A 17,644-nucleotide genomic window follows, 5' to 3' on the forward strand; every position below is an offset into this window, starting at 1 on the left:
TTTTAAATATGGAAAAAAGAGATAAATAAATAAAGTATTAATATATAGTATTATATTTGGTGGTGGAACGGGGCTCCAAGATTGCATCCAGAACCCGAAAGAATGTGAATATATATATATATATAGAGTTGAGAATATATATATATATATATATCATTTTTATTTTTTGAAATATTTTAATAACAAATTTTTACAATAATAATAAATAAAATCAATAAAAAATTTATAATTTTAATTCTAAATAAATATTAAAAATAGTAATGAATTAATATTAATAACAATAAATATTAATTTAAAATTACAATAAATATAATAATTATAAATAATAATCTATAAATAAATAATAACATTAATTTCTATTTAATAATAACATTAATAAAAAAATAAAGCTATAATAATGATATATCAAATAAAATATTACTAAAAATTAATTTTAATCAAAATTATAATCATAATAAAAATAAATAATGATGATTATTTATTCTAAAATTCATATCTTATTCTATTCAATTATACCAAAGTTTCATGAGAATATATAATAGGAAATTTATAAATAAAATGGAGCAGGAGATCACATTGTGACATTGTTGATTGGTAAACCATTAATTGTGGTGAAATAATGAAATTTTTATTTCAAATTTAAAAATTTGTGGTGTTAGACTATTTAAAACTATTATTATTATTTATTTTTATTTTTTTCTGTGAGACTTCATTTAAAATCCATTTTCACAGATTTTGGCCGACGGATTTATACAAAATTTCCATATTATCTATTCAAATTACAAATATTTTAATATACTCTCGTTATTTTATTTAAAAAATGTCACACAATAGCCAAGTAGTAATCACAAACTACCACACAATAATTACAACTATTCTCAAAACAATCATTCATATTTTTATATAAAAATCGAATTAATTTCGAAAAAAGTAATTTACAAATAACAACTTCTATAAACATCACGAGTTCCATACAATAACTCAAATATCATGTGTTGATCAATTCTTAACAAGGACAATTAGCTCAATTCCAACAATCACCTTTCTAATTTATACTCCTCGCAATCAATCTACGAAATCGAACACATGATCTCAACTATGATAATAATTATATAATCAAGCACTTGTCGTTTTACCAAATTTTATAATCGATGTTAACGGTCATACTCTATTTTTAAAAATTTTACAACAACTCCAACCCCATATATTGTTAGTTTTTTTAGCGAAAACAATTATTGTTTCGCACTAATTTTCACCATTATAGAAAAATATATATCGAATATTTTTTTTTTTTGTTACTTGAGGTGCACCTCGTTTAGACACATGACATCTTTTGACCAAGCACCCAATTCCAACGTTGATTGCTTGTTTTAGTACCTTAAGTAAAGTTGCTTGTGGCAGGAAGGAAACAAGGGACCAAGCAAAAGAATTCTCATCTCAAATTTCTAAATGATATTAGTTTTTTATATTAAAGTATTATTTTGTATTTTAAATATGAATCGATTTGATCAGTCAGACAGAAAAAAATTCATGAAATAATCTTACAAGATACATATTCTAAGCAGTGTCCTAAAAAACCCGTTTAAGCTCCATTTAAACGCGCACTCGACAAAAACGGCCCCCGCTTCGGAGAAAAGCGGAAAAAACGGTCAAACCGAATTAAGCGTAATTAAGACGTTTATTTAATTATGTTTAAACACAAGTGATCGCATCTGTTTATTTTTTTATTTTGAAGGTATGTTTTTATTTTAAAATAATAAATTATGTTTATAATTTAGATGTTTATTTTTTAATTTTAATTATAATTAAGCGTGTCTGACAATGATTGGACTAATATTTATCATTTTTAATGTGTTATAGTTGCAAAAACAAATAAAGATTGTAATTTTGATATTTTTATGCTTTTATAAATACGAGAATTAATGTATCAGACTTAAATTTATCATATTTGTATATTATTTTATATATTTATTTATTTGAGATAATTACAATTAAACTAAAGATAAAAAACGCTTTTTCACGCTTAAGTCCGTGCCAATCTTGAATAAACTTGAAAAGTTTGGAGCTCGACATCCACACTTTCGAAACGCTTCACGCTTTTCAGAACATTGATTCTAAGTAAACACTAAACAGACTTACAATATTAAATTTTGTTATTTTCAACCAATAATTCTTCCACCACTACTTTGTGGGCACCAAATAGTTCACGCTTGTGCTGCATGGGGAATATATATTATAGGCTAATGTCGATTTCATGGTCAACTGGAATTTGATTCCCCACAAGAAATAAAAAGTTTTAGGTGAATCGGGGAGATATTTATATATTTATATATAATATATAACATGTATATACACACACACACACACGCAATTAAATACGTGCAGTGTGTGCAAAATTAAATCAAAAGAAATTTGGTACAACGATATGTTAAAATTTGAGTTTTTTAATATAAAAATCAATTAAATTATTGCAAATAATATTATAGGTCATGTTATTTGTATTGAAAATACTAAATTAAATATGTTAAAATCAATCATAATTTTTCTCATTTATTTATTGGAGATTTTTTTTGTACAGTAAACTTGTTCAATTTTGGGATTTGATTAGCCAACTTTTCAAAGTTGAGTTTTGGTACAATAATTTTTTATTTTCATTTATTTTGGTTCATTTGACTGATGTGGTATCAGATAAATCAGCAATTTCTGATGTCATGTCAGCATTATGCGATGACACATCAGTATTTTTCGGTGTCACAGTATACAAGCGAAATAAGAATGAAAGCCAAACACAACTAAAATCAGTGCACAAAAACCAAACTTTGAAAATTTATTAATCGACTAAAACTCAAATAAAAAAGTCAGCAGACGAAACAAATTATTTTCCTTGATTTAAAAAAAAAATACATAATTCATTATCCATCCTCCTAATGTTTGAAAATTTATTTCGGCCCTCTCGATGAAAAATTACTAATCTCACAATTGCTATTAATTATCTGGGTCAGGTTTCTTGGTTGTCTTGCATCAGATTTTCTGGGTAAAAGTTGCTCCACGAGTCATAATTTTCGAGGAGCCAAATACACCAAGAAACTGGGACGTCTGCTAGCAGCTACTTGCGCCAAAAGTCCAACAATCCTAGTTCGCACTCGTGCTCAGATTCTAAGCGCAAGTTGACAACCTGACCTTATTATTATAGCTTTATTCGACGCTGCCAAGGGGAAAATTTTGTTTTTCCATCTGGCAGCATAAAACGTTTTTTTTGTTATATAGTTGTGATTGTACTTTTAATTCCCGGCTATCGTGGTCTAATGGTTGTTGTGATTGTACTTTTAATTCCCGGCTATCGTGGTCTAATTGTTGTTGTCTATATAACAAAAGAAACGTTTGATGCATGTAATTTCTAGTGACATATTGATATTTATTTACGTCATATCATGGTCTAATTGTTGATGTAGCGGTGCACACGTCATTGTCTTATCAGCAATTTTCGATAAAATATTGATGTTTTTTTCGTCACATCAGTATGTTTTGGATTACGTTAGCATTCCTGGTGAAATATGATTAAAAGCTAAAAAAAATCAAAATTACTGCAGTCAAAACTTTAAATACTCTAGTGAAACAAAATTGAAATTATAAGAAGTTAGTGGAAAATAATAATAATATTCTCTCAGCAAAATTTATAGACTTTAAATACTCTAGTGAAACAAAATTGAAATTATAAGGAGTTAGTGAAAAATAATAATAATATTCTCTCAGCAAAATTTATAGAATCTCATTGTTCATTGTTAAATGGTATCTTTCACATTGGATGTTAAAATATACTTCAAGAACTGCAGAAATTTTTTTTAAAAAAAAATTCATATTCCCACGTGCTTTCGTATTTAACTATATTATGAATTTTATAATTTCTTTAAACCGATGTCCAAAATTTACCCTCCCACTATTTAATTTAGTGGAAAATAAAACATAACTGAGAAAACAAAAAGGAAGACAAACATGATGATCTTTCCATTCAAATGCTCCACACATAATTCAAGATAAATAATGAGTTTTTTTTTTAAGAAAGATTTTGTTGCAATTGGGTTTCGAATATGAGACGTTATATAAGGTTTTTGATGATATAATGTTCGGAAAAAAATGTTTTTATCGTATTTTCTAACTACATGACACACGAAATCCTTAGAAGTAAGTCTATTTTCATTCTTTAGTCTACTTCGATCATTTGACACTGTTTTACACTTGATGATGCTTCAAATTGTCTTTTTTATTGTAACTTGATCTGTTTCTTTTTTACTCTTTTGCTGCCTCAAGCTGTGTTATTAAATGCAGAAGTTCTTCTTTGTCTGAAACAGTCTTCTTGAGCTGAGATCGTCTTAATATATCTTCACGAGGTTTCAAGTTCGCCACATCGAATTCAGTCGAGCTGAGCTCCCGAATGTTAACAGATCGTCGAACTATCAAGTGGATATTTCCTGAACTTCAAAATGCTTACAGATTGTTGAGCTCCTGAATTGCTCAAGATTTAAGCATTTTGAACTTGTTGACTGCTCAGTGCTTACGGCAATCAATTTCTTTCAATCAACTTGTAGCTTTTCGATAGACTTGTTGTGTATGTTGACTTTGTTTTTTTCCAATTTATTCTCTTGTATGGAAAATATTAGTGCCTTCGGACTCATTGATCAAACAAGAGACAGCTGAAACTCGAAGAGAAGCGACATCAAAGAACCTGATTATAAATCCGCAATTTTTGATAAGGAACAAGAACCAAAGCTGACTGTTGTATGGACATTTTATTTGTAATGATAACGATCAAGTTACATATTTTCAGATATACACATTCTTTTTCCTATATCGGGGTGTAATTAATTAGTATTTTTCATGAGATGTCATCGTAATTTCAGATGAGTTATAAATCATCGACAACCAGTAAATGGAGATGGCCATTAAAAAAAGTAAGTAAATGAAAGTTAGATATTAATTAATGAGCAATAGTTTCTTGGCAATTTCCGTTGACCATAACTGAAGAAGAAAAAGCTTCATCCAATAACTGATCTTTGCTGTCCCTCTCCTTCACCAAATCTTTAGTCCTTTTCTGTATACAGATTAGCACATTATGCCAAGCATTTACTCTTGACTTACGACTCGGTAACCCCACGTTCATTTCCACCAAATCCTCGGTTTTCACGCACAAAACCTCGTCGGGATGCGCGCCATCGAGCAGCCAAATCAAGCAAGAACAGAACCCTTTGGCTATCTCGGAATCACTGTCCACCCTGCATCTCATCAGCCCGTTTTGATCCATCTTCACCTCCAGCCACACTTGCGCCGTGCAGCCCGTCACCAGATTTTCTTGAATTCTTGAAGACTCGTCGAGCGGGAGAAGAAGAGTGGCGTAGTGCAGCAGTCTCTTGACTCTGTCCAAGGGCTCGGGCAATGATTTGAACTCGAAATTCAAACTTCGCACCTTTTCAAACACACTCGCGGTTTCTAAGCTGTGCTTTCCGCCTTTCGTCAAACGAGAGGCCGAAAGAACTCGTGGGTTTCGTTTTCTTGACACGGTGTGGAAGTTACACCGGGAAATTCTTGAGTTTTCGGAACTAATCTTTGTGAAGTTGGTTACAACAACTTGAAGGGGGATCCGTGGATTTACGCAGAAGAAACCTTGCGCTGTAGAGCCCATCTTTAGCGGCAGCAGCCCAAAAACAGGAAACTATCACACAAGGCGGAGTAGAAACACGGCAGATAAAAGTGCAGCAGCTTACGGTGTGTGTGTGAAATGTGTGTAACAGCAGATTTTAGGATGACAGATGTAGGTATTTCGAATGGATGAAGGGACTAGACATTGGGAGATCCTAGGACTACGGGTCCTTGTGTCGATGAGCAAACCTCGAGAGAAAAGAAAACGTTGTTTTATAAGGACAAATTCTTGCCACGGAACAACCAAATTAACCAACTCTAGTTTGTTAAATAGTTAAGTTAGGCAATAGAGTCAAAAATAATAAAATTCTCAAATGGAAAAATATTAAAATATACAATTAAAAAACCAACATGTTAATTTATATAAATAATATTGCAATCAGTTTAAAAAATTAGAACTCGCCGAGAATAACAATTTTTCTTTTTAATTTTGACCATTTCCTATTTATACCTAAAGTGGTTTCGGAAATCACTTATGCGTCACTTGGTGGTTCAAACCGTGCTACGTTTTACTCAAACAAATCATGTTTGCAAAAAGTTGTTAAAAATTAAATGCATTAAAAACCATGTGTGAATACAATTAATCATTGATAACTTGCACTTCATCTATTGTTTAAAAACAAATCGATAATAAATTGTATCTCAAACACGATATATGATTAAAACAATATATTGATAATTTTTAAAATTCAAAAATATATGAATCAAATATTTTGTATATAATTTATTCTATTTTTTTCATACATGAGGTTCAGTACATTTATGTTTAATAATTTTTACAAACGATGTTTATTTGAGTGAAACGTGAACACAATTTAGAACGTCAAGTATAACATATGATTTCGTCCCATTCATATGGGGTTTTATGACTGATTTTCATAAAAACAAGGTCTTTAAAGATTATTAATTGTATACATTTTTGGATGTTTACAACAGTGTTATATATAGTGTAATCCTTTCATTTTTTTTTTTGTTTGGGAAAAATAGGATTGATATTGTACAGGCATATATTCTGTTATAATTACTATTCATCTGACATCAACGTCTCAACTTAATTATAACATCGTTATAAATACTAGTCATCTGACACCAACGGCCCAATCCAATTATAGCAAACCGAAACTCACCTCACCCTGTTGTTTGTCATCGTAATAATTCGAAATTTTTAGGATTATTTATTTAATGAGCGTTACAATAAAATTTGCACATTATTTAAATTAGCTAATAATTCTAAGAGCAATTTAGAATAAAAAGCGCGCATCCATGAGAAACAACTTCAATGGACAATGACTCTTTCACAACGAAAAAGTCCTTTCCACTCCATTCTTCTCTGCATTTACACAAAGCATAAGCATTCTCAAAATTTTTACCAGGTAAAGCCTTACCCAAATCCGAAATCTTCATCGACATCACGACATTCGAGGGGTTCAAGTTGAAAAAGGCAACGTAGATTTCTCCTAGATAAATAAAGCCAACCGTCAAACATGGTCTATAGATGTCGTTTAATGAAAACATTCCCAAGTTATAAGATGGTATGTACCGTTTCTGCCCGATGCAGTCCAAGCTCGAATCCCGTTCGTACCAGAATTAACTGTGTGAAAGTTTACTTAGCAACAGGATGCGACACATTTTAACAATGTAATGCCTGAGCAAAAGTTATGTATTAGTCTGAGATATTACCTTTGATTTTGTTCATAGATGCACATAAACCAGAATAGCTATTCTCGAGGGTGCCATTGGCGTTCAACTGCCACATCTGTTTGGATCAAATAATTCAGTTGTCATATTAGAGTTCAAGATTCAGAAGCAATTTTCTGCTGATATGATAGCTAAAAATACGATAGACAAACATACCTGGTTGGCATCCCATCTGCAAGTTGAAAACGAGCCCCGTTCGAATTCTTTGGAAGTGAGCTTTTGATTTGGAGACGCACCGAGGCAGGACTCTAACCTCTCCGTCTCCAATAAATGGACTTTACCATCATAATGGTGTTTGTATCTCATGTCTACACCTCTGCATCAGCAGCATTTGTAAGTTATAACATAAATACCAAGACTTACTGATATTTATGAGCAAAAATTTATTACGGCAATAAAAGAGGCTGTTTCTTGTATAGACAAAAGGGATCGTTCTGTCCTTCGCTCGAGTTTCTTTTCCAACAGACTTGTTCAAGATCGAGACCAGTAGCTCTAGCAGACCAACCTCTTGCCTTGTAATCATGGCAGCTAGTGAGGCCAAATGTAAGCGTCTCTGATGAACCGTGATCCTTTAGTTCCAAACCATTTTGACTCGTTATATAAGGGAACTGCGATTGGCAGGGTGAGAATTAGAGTGGAGTTTTGTCCATGCGTTGCAAGATGTATAATTCTAAAGTTAAGAACGTGCCTCTTTGTTGTTCGAGCTGAATGAGTTTATCTCTAGGAGAGTAGGATTGGTGATTATTTTGAACGTTGTGTCATCGAGTTGTCTCATATCACCTCCAAACATGAGAGGAGACTTGACCATAGACCATAATGTCATCTGTTCAAGGATTCGGAACATCATGGTTCGCTGTAATCTTTTTAGAGATTTAGCTCAACAATGAACAAATACCTGAGTTCTTTGTTCGTCTATATTAAGATTACACTTTCTATGAGGGCCTTCATTAGACCCTGAAAAAACAAAGCGGGCAATAACCAATGAATATATATACATAAACAGCAGCGGAAAAGATATCAGAAGTTCTCTGTTTTTCATTCTTTTACCAGTCATTTCAGTCCATTATACCTGCATTTGTAAGCCATCCCAATGGTAGCATATCTAAGTCCGGCCACGACTTTCCATGCAGCCCTTGGGCTCCGATCATATTAGCCGCAGAAAACTCCCTGTTCCATACGTGATATAGAAGTGATTAGCAGGCAAAGATGACCGAAAAAGTATTAAAAACAGGTAAAAATAAATAAGATGGAGAAAATAAAGGAAAATGCCGCATGGCAGAGAAAGATGGAGAGGATGTCTAACATACCGAGATATATCAAAATGGGAAGCGACATCTCCCCACGTATCCCAATCGTCCCCTGTAATCCTGTACATGTTGACAAGACCGTTCACACTCTTTGCCATAGCTGGTGTCACACTTGTTCCAGGAGACAGAGAATAGAGGACTGAATGATTAAGTCCAGACAACACCTGTGTGATTTCGAGGTTTTTTGTAACTGACTTAAAAATAATCTTAATTAAGATGATTAACAAAGAAAAGGAATATGTAGAAATAAGTCTGTAAGACCTTTGAAACATAACTTATTTCATCTAGATCCAAGTCGTCACCAAATACACAATCATGCTTCACTGTTAACAAACAAAAGCTTAACTATCAAATTTGGTCGAGCAGGAATATGCATTTCAGAAAGTAAACTAAATGAAGGGATTGAAAACCTAGTATTCCTCTTTTTCGTAACAATAAATCTTAAATTACCAAAATCGACACCCCAGTCAGCATATTGCTGATACAGAGATCTCAGGAATGCTCTTCCTGCTCCCGACTTGGCATTGACACTCATGAAGCCATGTTGCATCCATGCACAAGCCCTCTCCTTGATTCCTACGTCTTTTGCCAGCCATTTCCGACCATTTTCTTCATAAGCTTTGCCCTGTGCATACATCAGATGGCGACCAAAGAGTACAAAGCCAAAAATGTTGAGTTTATGGCACAAGTGAAAGTCATTTAACTAGCAAAGATACATCAACCGAATGCAGCATCTTTTGACTGAAAAGTTAAAATCATGATAGTGTAGAGTATAATTAGGCCCATTACCGTGGTAATATCAAGGATTGGCGTGTTTGCATTGAAAGCTTGCGTACTCATACCTCTCATAACATGTATCCCAAATTTCAAACCCATACCATGAACTATCTTAGCCACCTCAGATAACCCTTTCCCGCCTCTGGAGGAAGGCCATCGATCCGGATCAGGAATCATCCTTCCCCATTCATCAATCACATCGAATCCAAGAGAATCAACACCTGCACCATTTACTTTCCTCCTATACCAAAGAAAATCCACCACTACATACTGCATGAAGTTGCAGAGTGGGGATAAATTCAGAAGATATAAAAACAGATTAGGCCATATCCACATTGATCAACCCTTCTCCACTTGCAGTACAAAAATGAATTTAAAAATGATTCATCGTGCTCAGTTACTGCAAAGAAGAGTTTAAGCACCTTATATCCATGAGTACGGAGACGTTGAGCAACAAGTCGAGCATTTTGAAGGAATTCTTCTTCAGAAACTGTCCAGCAAAATGAATCATATGAGTTCCAGCCTCGTGGTGGCGACCAAGCTTGCTCTTTCACAGCCCGAAATCGAGCACCGAAGATCACCACCCTAATACGACGCACCAAAACTTAAGTGCACATTCACAAAATTGAATTTCTAGTTTTTTATCCACAAGCGTAGCAGCAGAGCAACCAACTTATATCAGCATCATTAAAGAACTTCCTCAAAAAGCATATTCATAAATAGAGTGGAAAATTTTCCCCCGAGTTAGAAAGACTGCTTTTTTTGTGCAATTTTTTTTATAATTTCCAGTCCCAATATAAGAAGAAGGCCCGGTGACCAAAAAACAGGTAAAGTCCCACGCACCTCAAATGAATTCCAGAATTCTCGGTCTTTGTAAAGAAACAACACGTTGACCCACGAAATACACACATACACGCAAAAAAACACCAAGAAGTGAATTGCTATCGTCTCTCGATACTTAGCAGCTAAGACCCACAAAACAGAATTACAAGAAGAGCTATCAAAACAAGCAAACAGCAGATTAAAGGCACCTTTGAAGCAAGAAACTGAAGAGGAAAGTGACAAGGAACGAGCCAATACAAGGCCTCATGATCATGATTATGCCTTCAGAATTCAAGAAACAAAGCCTGCAGTCAACCCCTCTCGATAATTCTAATGATTAAAAACCAGACCGCAAGTTTGACGGCGTTAATGGTGGTGGGAACAACGTTTGTCTGAGGAAATATATGGTGGCCGTCAGACGGGAGGTTTGCAGGTGAGGTGCTGAAGTATATATATAAATTAAGTAAATTTAAAAATAAAATCGTTATTAAGAAATTTATCTTTCAAGCTAGGGACATTAAAGATTGAAAATTATTATATTGGCAAGAAATAAATTTTCAAACGCTGGTGTACATAACTATTTGTTCATTATTTGATGAAAAAACTGTTTGATCATCATAAATTATGCATGGACACTGTTCACCTTTCTCCATCCAGTTCAAATTTAAAAATAAAATAAAATAGCAATGGAATGTTTAGAAGAAAACATTGAATAGTCCCCGGTATGGTAATCCATAATATAACAATAAATAAGCTAATGTTTCTTTTATACTGATCCATACCAACTATAAACAACTTTGGCGCTAAATGTAGACGAAATTAGATGAACACGAATTTTAACGACCACCCGAGAAATCGAAGCAGGCAAGGAGGGACGGAAGGCCAATCCAATTTACCGAGGAGGGTGAACTTACAATTATTAGAACAGGCAGTATTTGAACAGCCCCCATTGTTTCACAAACAAATGCCACTGTACATAATTTTCTGGAAATAAAAATGGGATTCTGTCCTAACATCACTCACACAAGCAGAACTAGGAATTCGAAATCTGCTTTAGGATGCTGCCGATGCAAGTACAAAAACTGAGATTCTGACTATGTTTTATCTTTATTCTCGACTGATCTTTCTGTCTAAATACTTGTCTACTGAAAAGCAGGCCGGATGCTCAAGCAGCTGCTGCACTGGTTCCTTGCCTTCCATCAGTATCTGGAAAACATGAAAATTGAATACAAGATCTTAATCACAGAAATATTCTCACCACAGCATATCATGTATGGAAGCCAGGATTTGGGGAGAGGGGGGTTGATACACAATAAAGGAACGGGCAATTTAACATGTTTTCTGGGCGAGACATAAAACTTTTTCTTTTTTCTCTTGTTTGAGCTGCCCGTGGTCGGTCTGCCCTGGGAATAGGATAAGGTAGTCTTGAAAGAGTTGCCAATCAATGAGCCATAGATTTTCAAGGCTTAAGATCCGAGAGTAATCCCAGAGGGTTCAGTACCTTAATTTGAGCTTCAATGCAAAAACCTTTTTCAGTGAGTTAAGTTACGAACCACCACCGCCGCCTCCACATGGCTATGGCTATCTTCATAAATACCTACCCGACCCTTAGTTTTCTTTCAAGTACACACTAAGCCCTATCCATTTATATACACAACAACAGCAATATTCGCATCAACACTAACAGAGGGACAAGTAAAATGTAAACTGAGGGATAAGTATAATGTAGACGGATCTAGAATCAAGGATGCAGCATTTCATATCCATTTTACACAAAGAAGGTCAATGGTGGAATACTAGAATACACGCTTCTCCTATTGTAGCAATCATAGCATCTGAAAAAGAGATGAGAATTGTCGTACCTTTTTTAAACTTGCAGTTCATCTAAAACCTAATCTTCAGCTACATAGCTATTAGCATCTGAAATAGGATATTCTTCTACCATCTTGAAGGAAGCCTCACGATTTAAGATATTGCTTTCAACATCACTCATCGCATCATCTTCAGCAAATGAACACAGAAGCCTTGCCGAGTTTTCTGAAACTTGAGAAGCTGCATCAATGGAGGTCAAGATGGTAAAGTTTTCTTCACTAGCCGAGCACAAACCTCTGGTTCTTGAAGTATTATTGTTAGAAAATGCCTCGTCGGTTTGAGGAGAATCAGCATTACAATGCGAATGTGTATTTTCGTCCATGTTCCCAACAATTTCTTCTACAGAACCACTCTTATTCAGGTAATCTCTTGTTTCGAGTTCATATGCTACTGTCTGAGCAGATACAAAAGATGTGTCAGATGAGTTAGATGACGAGGGTGAGAGGGTAAAGGAACTTGAATCAGAGGTTGAGGGTGAGAGTGAAGGCGAAGTTGAACTGGAACTTGATTTACTAACAAGACAAAACGTAAAAGAATCTAGCAAACTGAATGAAGGTGACCGAGAGATTGAGGTATCATAGAGCGGATCTGGAAATTCCGTCTTCTCAATCCAAACTGGACTGCTAGTTACACATGAACTGAATGAATCAGGTGAATCACACTGACAACTTGAGGGGGTTGAAAGATAACCAGTAGAGACAAAGTCTTCTTTACATGTATCAACCGAATCTTCAAGAACCTCTTTACCGGTATTCACCACATCTAGTTCTTTGTGTACTTGCAAGGCACCACAATCCATTATAAAAGACATAGATTCTTTCAGAAAGTCGGAGGCAGCTTTTTTTCTCAGTTTGTTCCAATCATCTTTTCGGGAAGGAAGACATGTCTCAGTTCCTGCTTCAGAAAAAGGTGGAACAACCCCACCAGCATGCGCTATGTGAAAAATTTCAAAATCCAAATCGTACTCATCGAGCTTCCTTTCATCCGAGGACTTTACACGACAACCATCTGCTGAACTTTTTCCATGGCAGATAGCATCAGAAAAATCAAATGGCTCCTCACCTTCTTTAACAATTATAACTGGAGCCTTGACACTTTCATAACGAACAACTTGAGAGGCAGCTGCCATGGCATTACTCGACATCATTGGGGGACAATGTTTCCCAATCCACACATATAAAGCGGAAGGAATGTGAATAATGAAACTGCCACGAGAGTCGAGTCTGTCAGGGCCCGACTCACACAACAATTTAGGAACGAGATGAAGAGGATCATAAGGTGAGTGAGGCGCCATTCTATACATCCGAAGCACCGAGGCTGGGCTTGCGGCATGTACTTGTTTTTCGATCTGTAAAAGCTGACAAGCAAATCCCACATTCGGGTTAGTCACTCCTCTCGCTTCTTTAACATGCTGAAATGCATCCTCAAAGCTCTGCCCCTTCTTCCAAATAAGATATGCAATTACCAAAGACGCCGATCGAGAGACACCCTGGAAACAGTGAACAAGGACACGTCCACCTTGTTCTCGAACATCTTCAAAATAATCAAACACATCATAGAGAATACTGGTAATATCCTCAGACGGGCAGTCCTGCAGCCACTAGTGTCATGTATACAAGCTCGTTCTTAAAATATTCCGGGCAAACAAATCCGACACAATTCAGCACATGGGTAATTCCATTCTGGCGGAGAATTGTTCGATTCTTGGCAACAGCATTGCTTCCTAAATACACATGATCCAGAATCCTTGAGCATTCCTTATCAAAAAAGGCAAGCTTGTCCTTCATAAATTCGAATTCAATTGGTGGTTGATCCATGGTAGAATTTTCACGGGGTGTTATTGATCCAAGCCTCGCACCAGGAGTTGGAGGATTTAACCATATGCCAAGATCATCCAACCCAGCTCTCGGCCACTCATCACTGGTTGGTCTAGTAATAGAAAGAGGTTGCAGTGGTGGCAAGCAAGCTCGTGCCTTGCTGTTCCATTGTGGCTTAGAATTAGACTTTTTTGATGGACACTCTATCAACGAAATTGATCGCGAGTATGTCTTCCCAATTCTGTTAGGCCCTTGATCCTTTTCTTCCCCCAACATTTTGAAACGTTAAACTTTCACTCTGTAAAACCAATCAAACCCATTTGAGGATTGTCCTGAGAAACCGCGTCAAAATAAAACCTTGATAACGAAATAACGAAAATTAACATAGAATTCTAAACAGAGCCCACTAAGAAATTTCATCTACTTTGAGTATTAAAAACGATAAGGGACGAAATTTTCTAAAATTTAGCCAGAATCAAAGATTCCTCGGTGACTCTTCTTCCAAAAAGCTAACCAAGGAATGAATTATCTGACGTTCATTCAACAATTTGACTTGCTTTGCCAATTTTTCCCAACCAAAGCCTTTGACCGACATTATTTCTTCATGTTGATTTGAATAATAGGGAAAAAAACAACAAAACACACATGACCGAGTAAAACCCAGTAAACATTCCCATACAGCGAACATAATTTCAACATAAATTAGAAAAAAAATCGGAAAAGTGCACGAAAATTCATCAACATGATACCCATTACGTGAAATAACTAGCAACCACAAATCAGCCCCCAGATTTGATTTCTGAACAGAAACGATAGGAAAAACTAAATTAACACTTACGGAAACAAATTTTCTCGCTGTTGGTTATCCGCAGCAGGCATTTGACTAGCTTAACGAGGTGCCCACATGAAAATTACACGAAAATTGTGGAAAATAGGGAAAAAAAACTTGGGATTTTTTCTGTTTCTAAGAGAGAGGACGAAAATGGGGGAAGAGGAGAGTCGCAGGTGAAGTTGACAGGTTGGCCATTTTATTGTGCTTCAACAGAACCCGTCAAACCTGCCACCTCATCTGGTTTGACCCATCAAAGATTTTTTCGTTCTAGGAAAAGAAGAGTGTGGCGTTGGACCATACGTTACCATTTAAGATGATCACGAGTAATGTAACCTCTATGTGCTTATGATTGCTGGAATTTATTTTTTTGCTGTTGATTTTCTCAATATGACTCTTTGATTTTTATGGTATTTCATTGTAAATAAAGCAAAATGATCACCCGAAACAGTAGCTCGTTTTCTCTTCAGGAATGAGGACCACCAGGGGCGGATTTACATTAGGGTCCACGAGGGCCACGGCCCCCTAAATTTTTTAATTTTTTTAGTTGATATATATATGGCCGAGCACAATAAATTAAAGAGCATGCATCTTCATGGCAAGACAAGAGTTTCTGCACGTGTAAACCCAGTTCGAATCTTAGGTTTTTTTTCTTTTTTTTAATAAATTTTAAATTTATCATCTATAAAAAGTTTTTTCTACTATCAGGTGCTGAGTCTGCTGACTCTTCCAGTTTCTACCGTTACTACAGAACGATATTCTCGACTATGAATAACGTCAAAACTAGACTTCGGAGCAAAATGGATAATGATTTTCTCTCGGATGTGTTGATGATATTTATTGAAAGAGAAATTGCTTAAAATATTTGTATATATATGTTATTATTGAAGAGTTTGAAAATTTTAAGGAACGGTCGACTTCTTTTTAGTTAGAAATTTTCTTTTTAAAACGGACTGTTTATGTTTAGTTGAATATAACTGATGTAATTTTTTGTTTTTTCTCTTTTAATATTTTGTCTGTATTTTATAAGCGGCGATCAGAGAATCGAAATTTTAGATCCGTCCCTGAGGACAACCACGTCTCTTTCCTTGGTCACCCTTGATCCCCTGCCAGATGTGCTTCACGACTCGAACGAATTTAATGTTCTTCTGATCTTAGTTTGATTCCGACGGTCGCATCCTACCGTTGGTAGGGGTAACGAGAATAGCAAATCCAAGAATCTCAACAACAAATCTCACGTCAATTGTCTTCGCCTCTATCAACAATCCAAAATCTTCTGACTGCCCATTGGAAAAATTCTGGCTCGCTTCAAAGCATCGTAGAACCGAGACTCAGATTTCAGGTATATGAGAGTGGAACCCAGCAACTCGAACTCGACGAGGAAGATAAATAATCTGATGCGGGAAGGGCCGAAGGGAAAGCGCAACATCTCCGGAACTTACAAGTAACATCCATGACCTTCATTGTACATTGTCGAAAATCCTTAATGACTAATCTTACTCGGGTCAAGAGACAGTGGTGGAGTCATGAATACGACTCTATTCGTACTAGAATTTTATACTCTAAAATCTTTTAATATTTAAAATTGATCTATCCCGACTAATATAAATTTATTTAAAATTATTCAAAAATTTATATATAAATTTTAAAAACAAATTAGGACCACCCGGGCTCACTGTCAAGAGGTAACTGGAAGACTCTTTCTTTCTCTTTACACTCGTCACTCCCACGGTTATTACATATTTCGATGTCTATTGTTCAGTGGAAGAAATTGTCAGTTAATGTCAAGACATGGAGATTGGAGAAGGAAATTCATATGACAACTTACACTATAGAAAGTTCTAGCATGTGAATTGTGTTTTCCATATTTTTCACTTTTTTAAAAGACGATAACTGATAAAAATAAATGATTTTATTCGGTTTGGTTATTTCGGTATTGAAAGAAGAATCCAGCCGGTTCGATTTTTTTTAAACAAATCTTGGTTCATTAGGTTTCGGTCTGTTTGATTCGACTAGTTCAGTTTTAAAGGAATGCTAAATCACAAGCAAGGTAATAGTAATTATTTGTAAGTTATTTCTAATTTTGTTTATGTTAATTTACATAGTTGAATTGTGACACCATTGGAATCTTATCATCTATGAAAATAAATTTGTGTGCAAATAGCAATCGAATCATCAACATTTAATGACACCTAACGACAATCACACTGAAATTTCAAATACGACGAGAAACAAAACCTTAAGCTATTTCGAACAACTGGAAATTCGCCATAGACTAATTCACAACCTACTGGAAAGTTCCAATAAAAACCAAAGAATTAGTTTTTTCAAATATCCAATCAGATGAATGAACACAAAAACTCCTTCAGTCTTCCTGTAAGGAACTCCATGAAACTTTAAGGTCTTTCAAATAGCTTTTCTAGCAAAACTAGTTTCTGCCACATTCATAGATCTCATGTTCATACTAGAAACTCGAGTTTCACATGATCGAGAGTCTTTTCATCCCCTAATTCTGCTGATACAGCCACAAGACGCTGGCTTATCTTCAGAAAGCCCGCCCGCCATAACAGCCGCAAATTAGCATTCTTGTAGATAATGTCATATTATCTTCATATTGAGCTGTTCAATGTGGAATCATTTTTCCAAAAAATATAAAATTGTGGCGCCCTATCCATATGTATTCACCACAAACAATCGTCAGAACTTCGAAATATCTCAAGGTAGATAAACTTTGCTATCTTGGAGAAGCTAATGTCAAAAAAGTTACCATGAGGGACAAGGACCAGATCAATCTCGCCTTCATCAGAAGTGTTTATCCAAGTTACTTT

At 35.2% G+C, this 17,644-nt stretch overlaps 2 protein-coding genes and 1 pseudogene across 4 annotated transcripts; all 3 read right to left on the minus strand.

Annotated features, from left to right (window-relative positions):
• Positions 1–4,975: 4,975 nt before the first annotated feature.
• On the minus strand, positions 4,976–5,677 carry LOC142521995 (sufE-like protein 2, chloroplastic). Its single transcript, XM_075625172.1, has one exon. It carries the CDS (start codon positions 5,675–5,677, stop codon positions 4,976–4,978), a length of 702 nt encoding a protein of 233 aa, XP_075481287.1.
• A 1,166-nt stretch (positions 5,678–6,843) lies between these two features.
• LOC142523153 (uncharacterized) lies at positions 6,844–10,760 on the minus strand. 3 transcript variants are annotated; one of them, XM_075626803.1, is made up of 14 exons: positions 10,508–10,760; positions 9,899–9,966; positions 9,489–9,746; positions 9,150–9,324; positions 8,961–9,022; positions 8,700–8,863; positions 8,462–8,559; positions 8,288–8,346; positions 8,081–8,215; positions 7,783–8,000; positions 7,549–7,708; positions 7,375–7,450; positions 7,235–7,285; positions 6,844–7,151 (listed from the first exon to the last, which is right to left on the minus strand). In XM_075626803.1, exons 3-14 carry the CDS (start codon positions 9,651–9,653, stop codon positions 6,925–6,927), a joined length of 1,590 nt encoding a protein of 529 aa, XP_075482918.1. In that variant the 5' UTR covers positions 9,654–9,746; positions 9,899–9,966; positions 10,508–10,760; the 3' UTR covers positions 6,844–6,924. The 3 variants fall into 3 exon arrangements, with proteins under 3 accessions (XP_075482918.1, XP_075482916.1, XP_075482915.1); XM_075626801.1 differs by having other exon boundaries at positions 8,462–8,555; positions 8,696–8,863; positions 9,899–10,061; XM_075626800.1 differs by having other exon boundaries at positions 9,899–10,061; positions 10,508–10,759.
• Positions 10,761–10,955: 195 nt separating this feature from the next.
• Positions 10,956–15,001, minus strand: LOC142523152 (protein-tyrosine-phosphatase MKP1-like; annotated as a pseudogene).
• Between the last annotated feature and the right edge of the window lie 2,643 nt (positions 15,002–17,644).

Source organism: Primulina tabacum, chromosome 13, assembly GCF_025594145.1.
Source record: "Primulina tabacum isolate GXHZ01 chromosome 13, ASM2559414v2, whole genome shotgun sequence".
NCBI classification, from domain to species: Eukaryota; Viridiplantae; Streptophyta; class Magnoliopsida; order Lamiales; family Gesneriaceae; genus Primulina; species Primulina tabacum.

Bases quoted from the DNA above. Each gene is read 5' to 3' on its own strand.
- LOC142521995 (XM_075625172.1), bottom strand. From the start codon at position 5,677: ATGGGCTCTACAGCGCAAGGTTTCTTCTGCGTAAATCCACGGATCCCC.
- LOC142523153 (XM_075626801.1), bottom strand. From the start codon at position 10,572: ATGATCATGAGGCCTTGTATTGGCTCGTTCCTTGTCACTTTCCTCTTC. The intron at 9,023-9,149 runs GTAATTTAAGAT...GTTTGTTAACAG, and splicing joins TGACTGGGGTGTCGATTTTG to TGAAGCATGATTGTGTATTT. The intron at 7,286-7,374 runs GTAATATCTCAG...ACTTTCACACAG, and splicing joins ATCTATGAACAAAATCAAAG to TTAATTCTGGTACGAACGGG.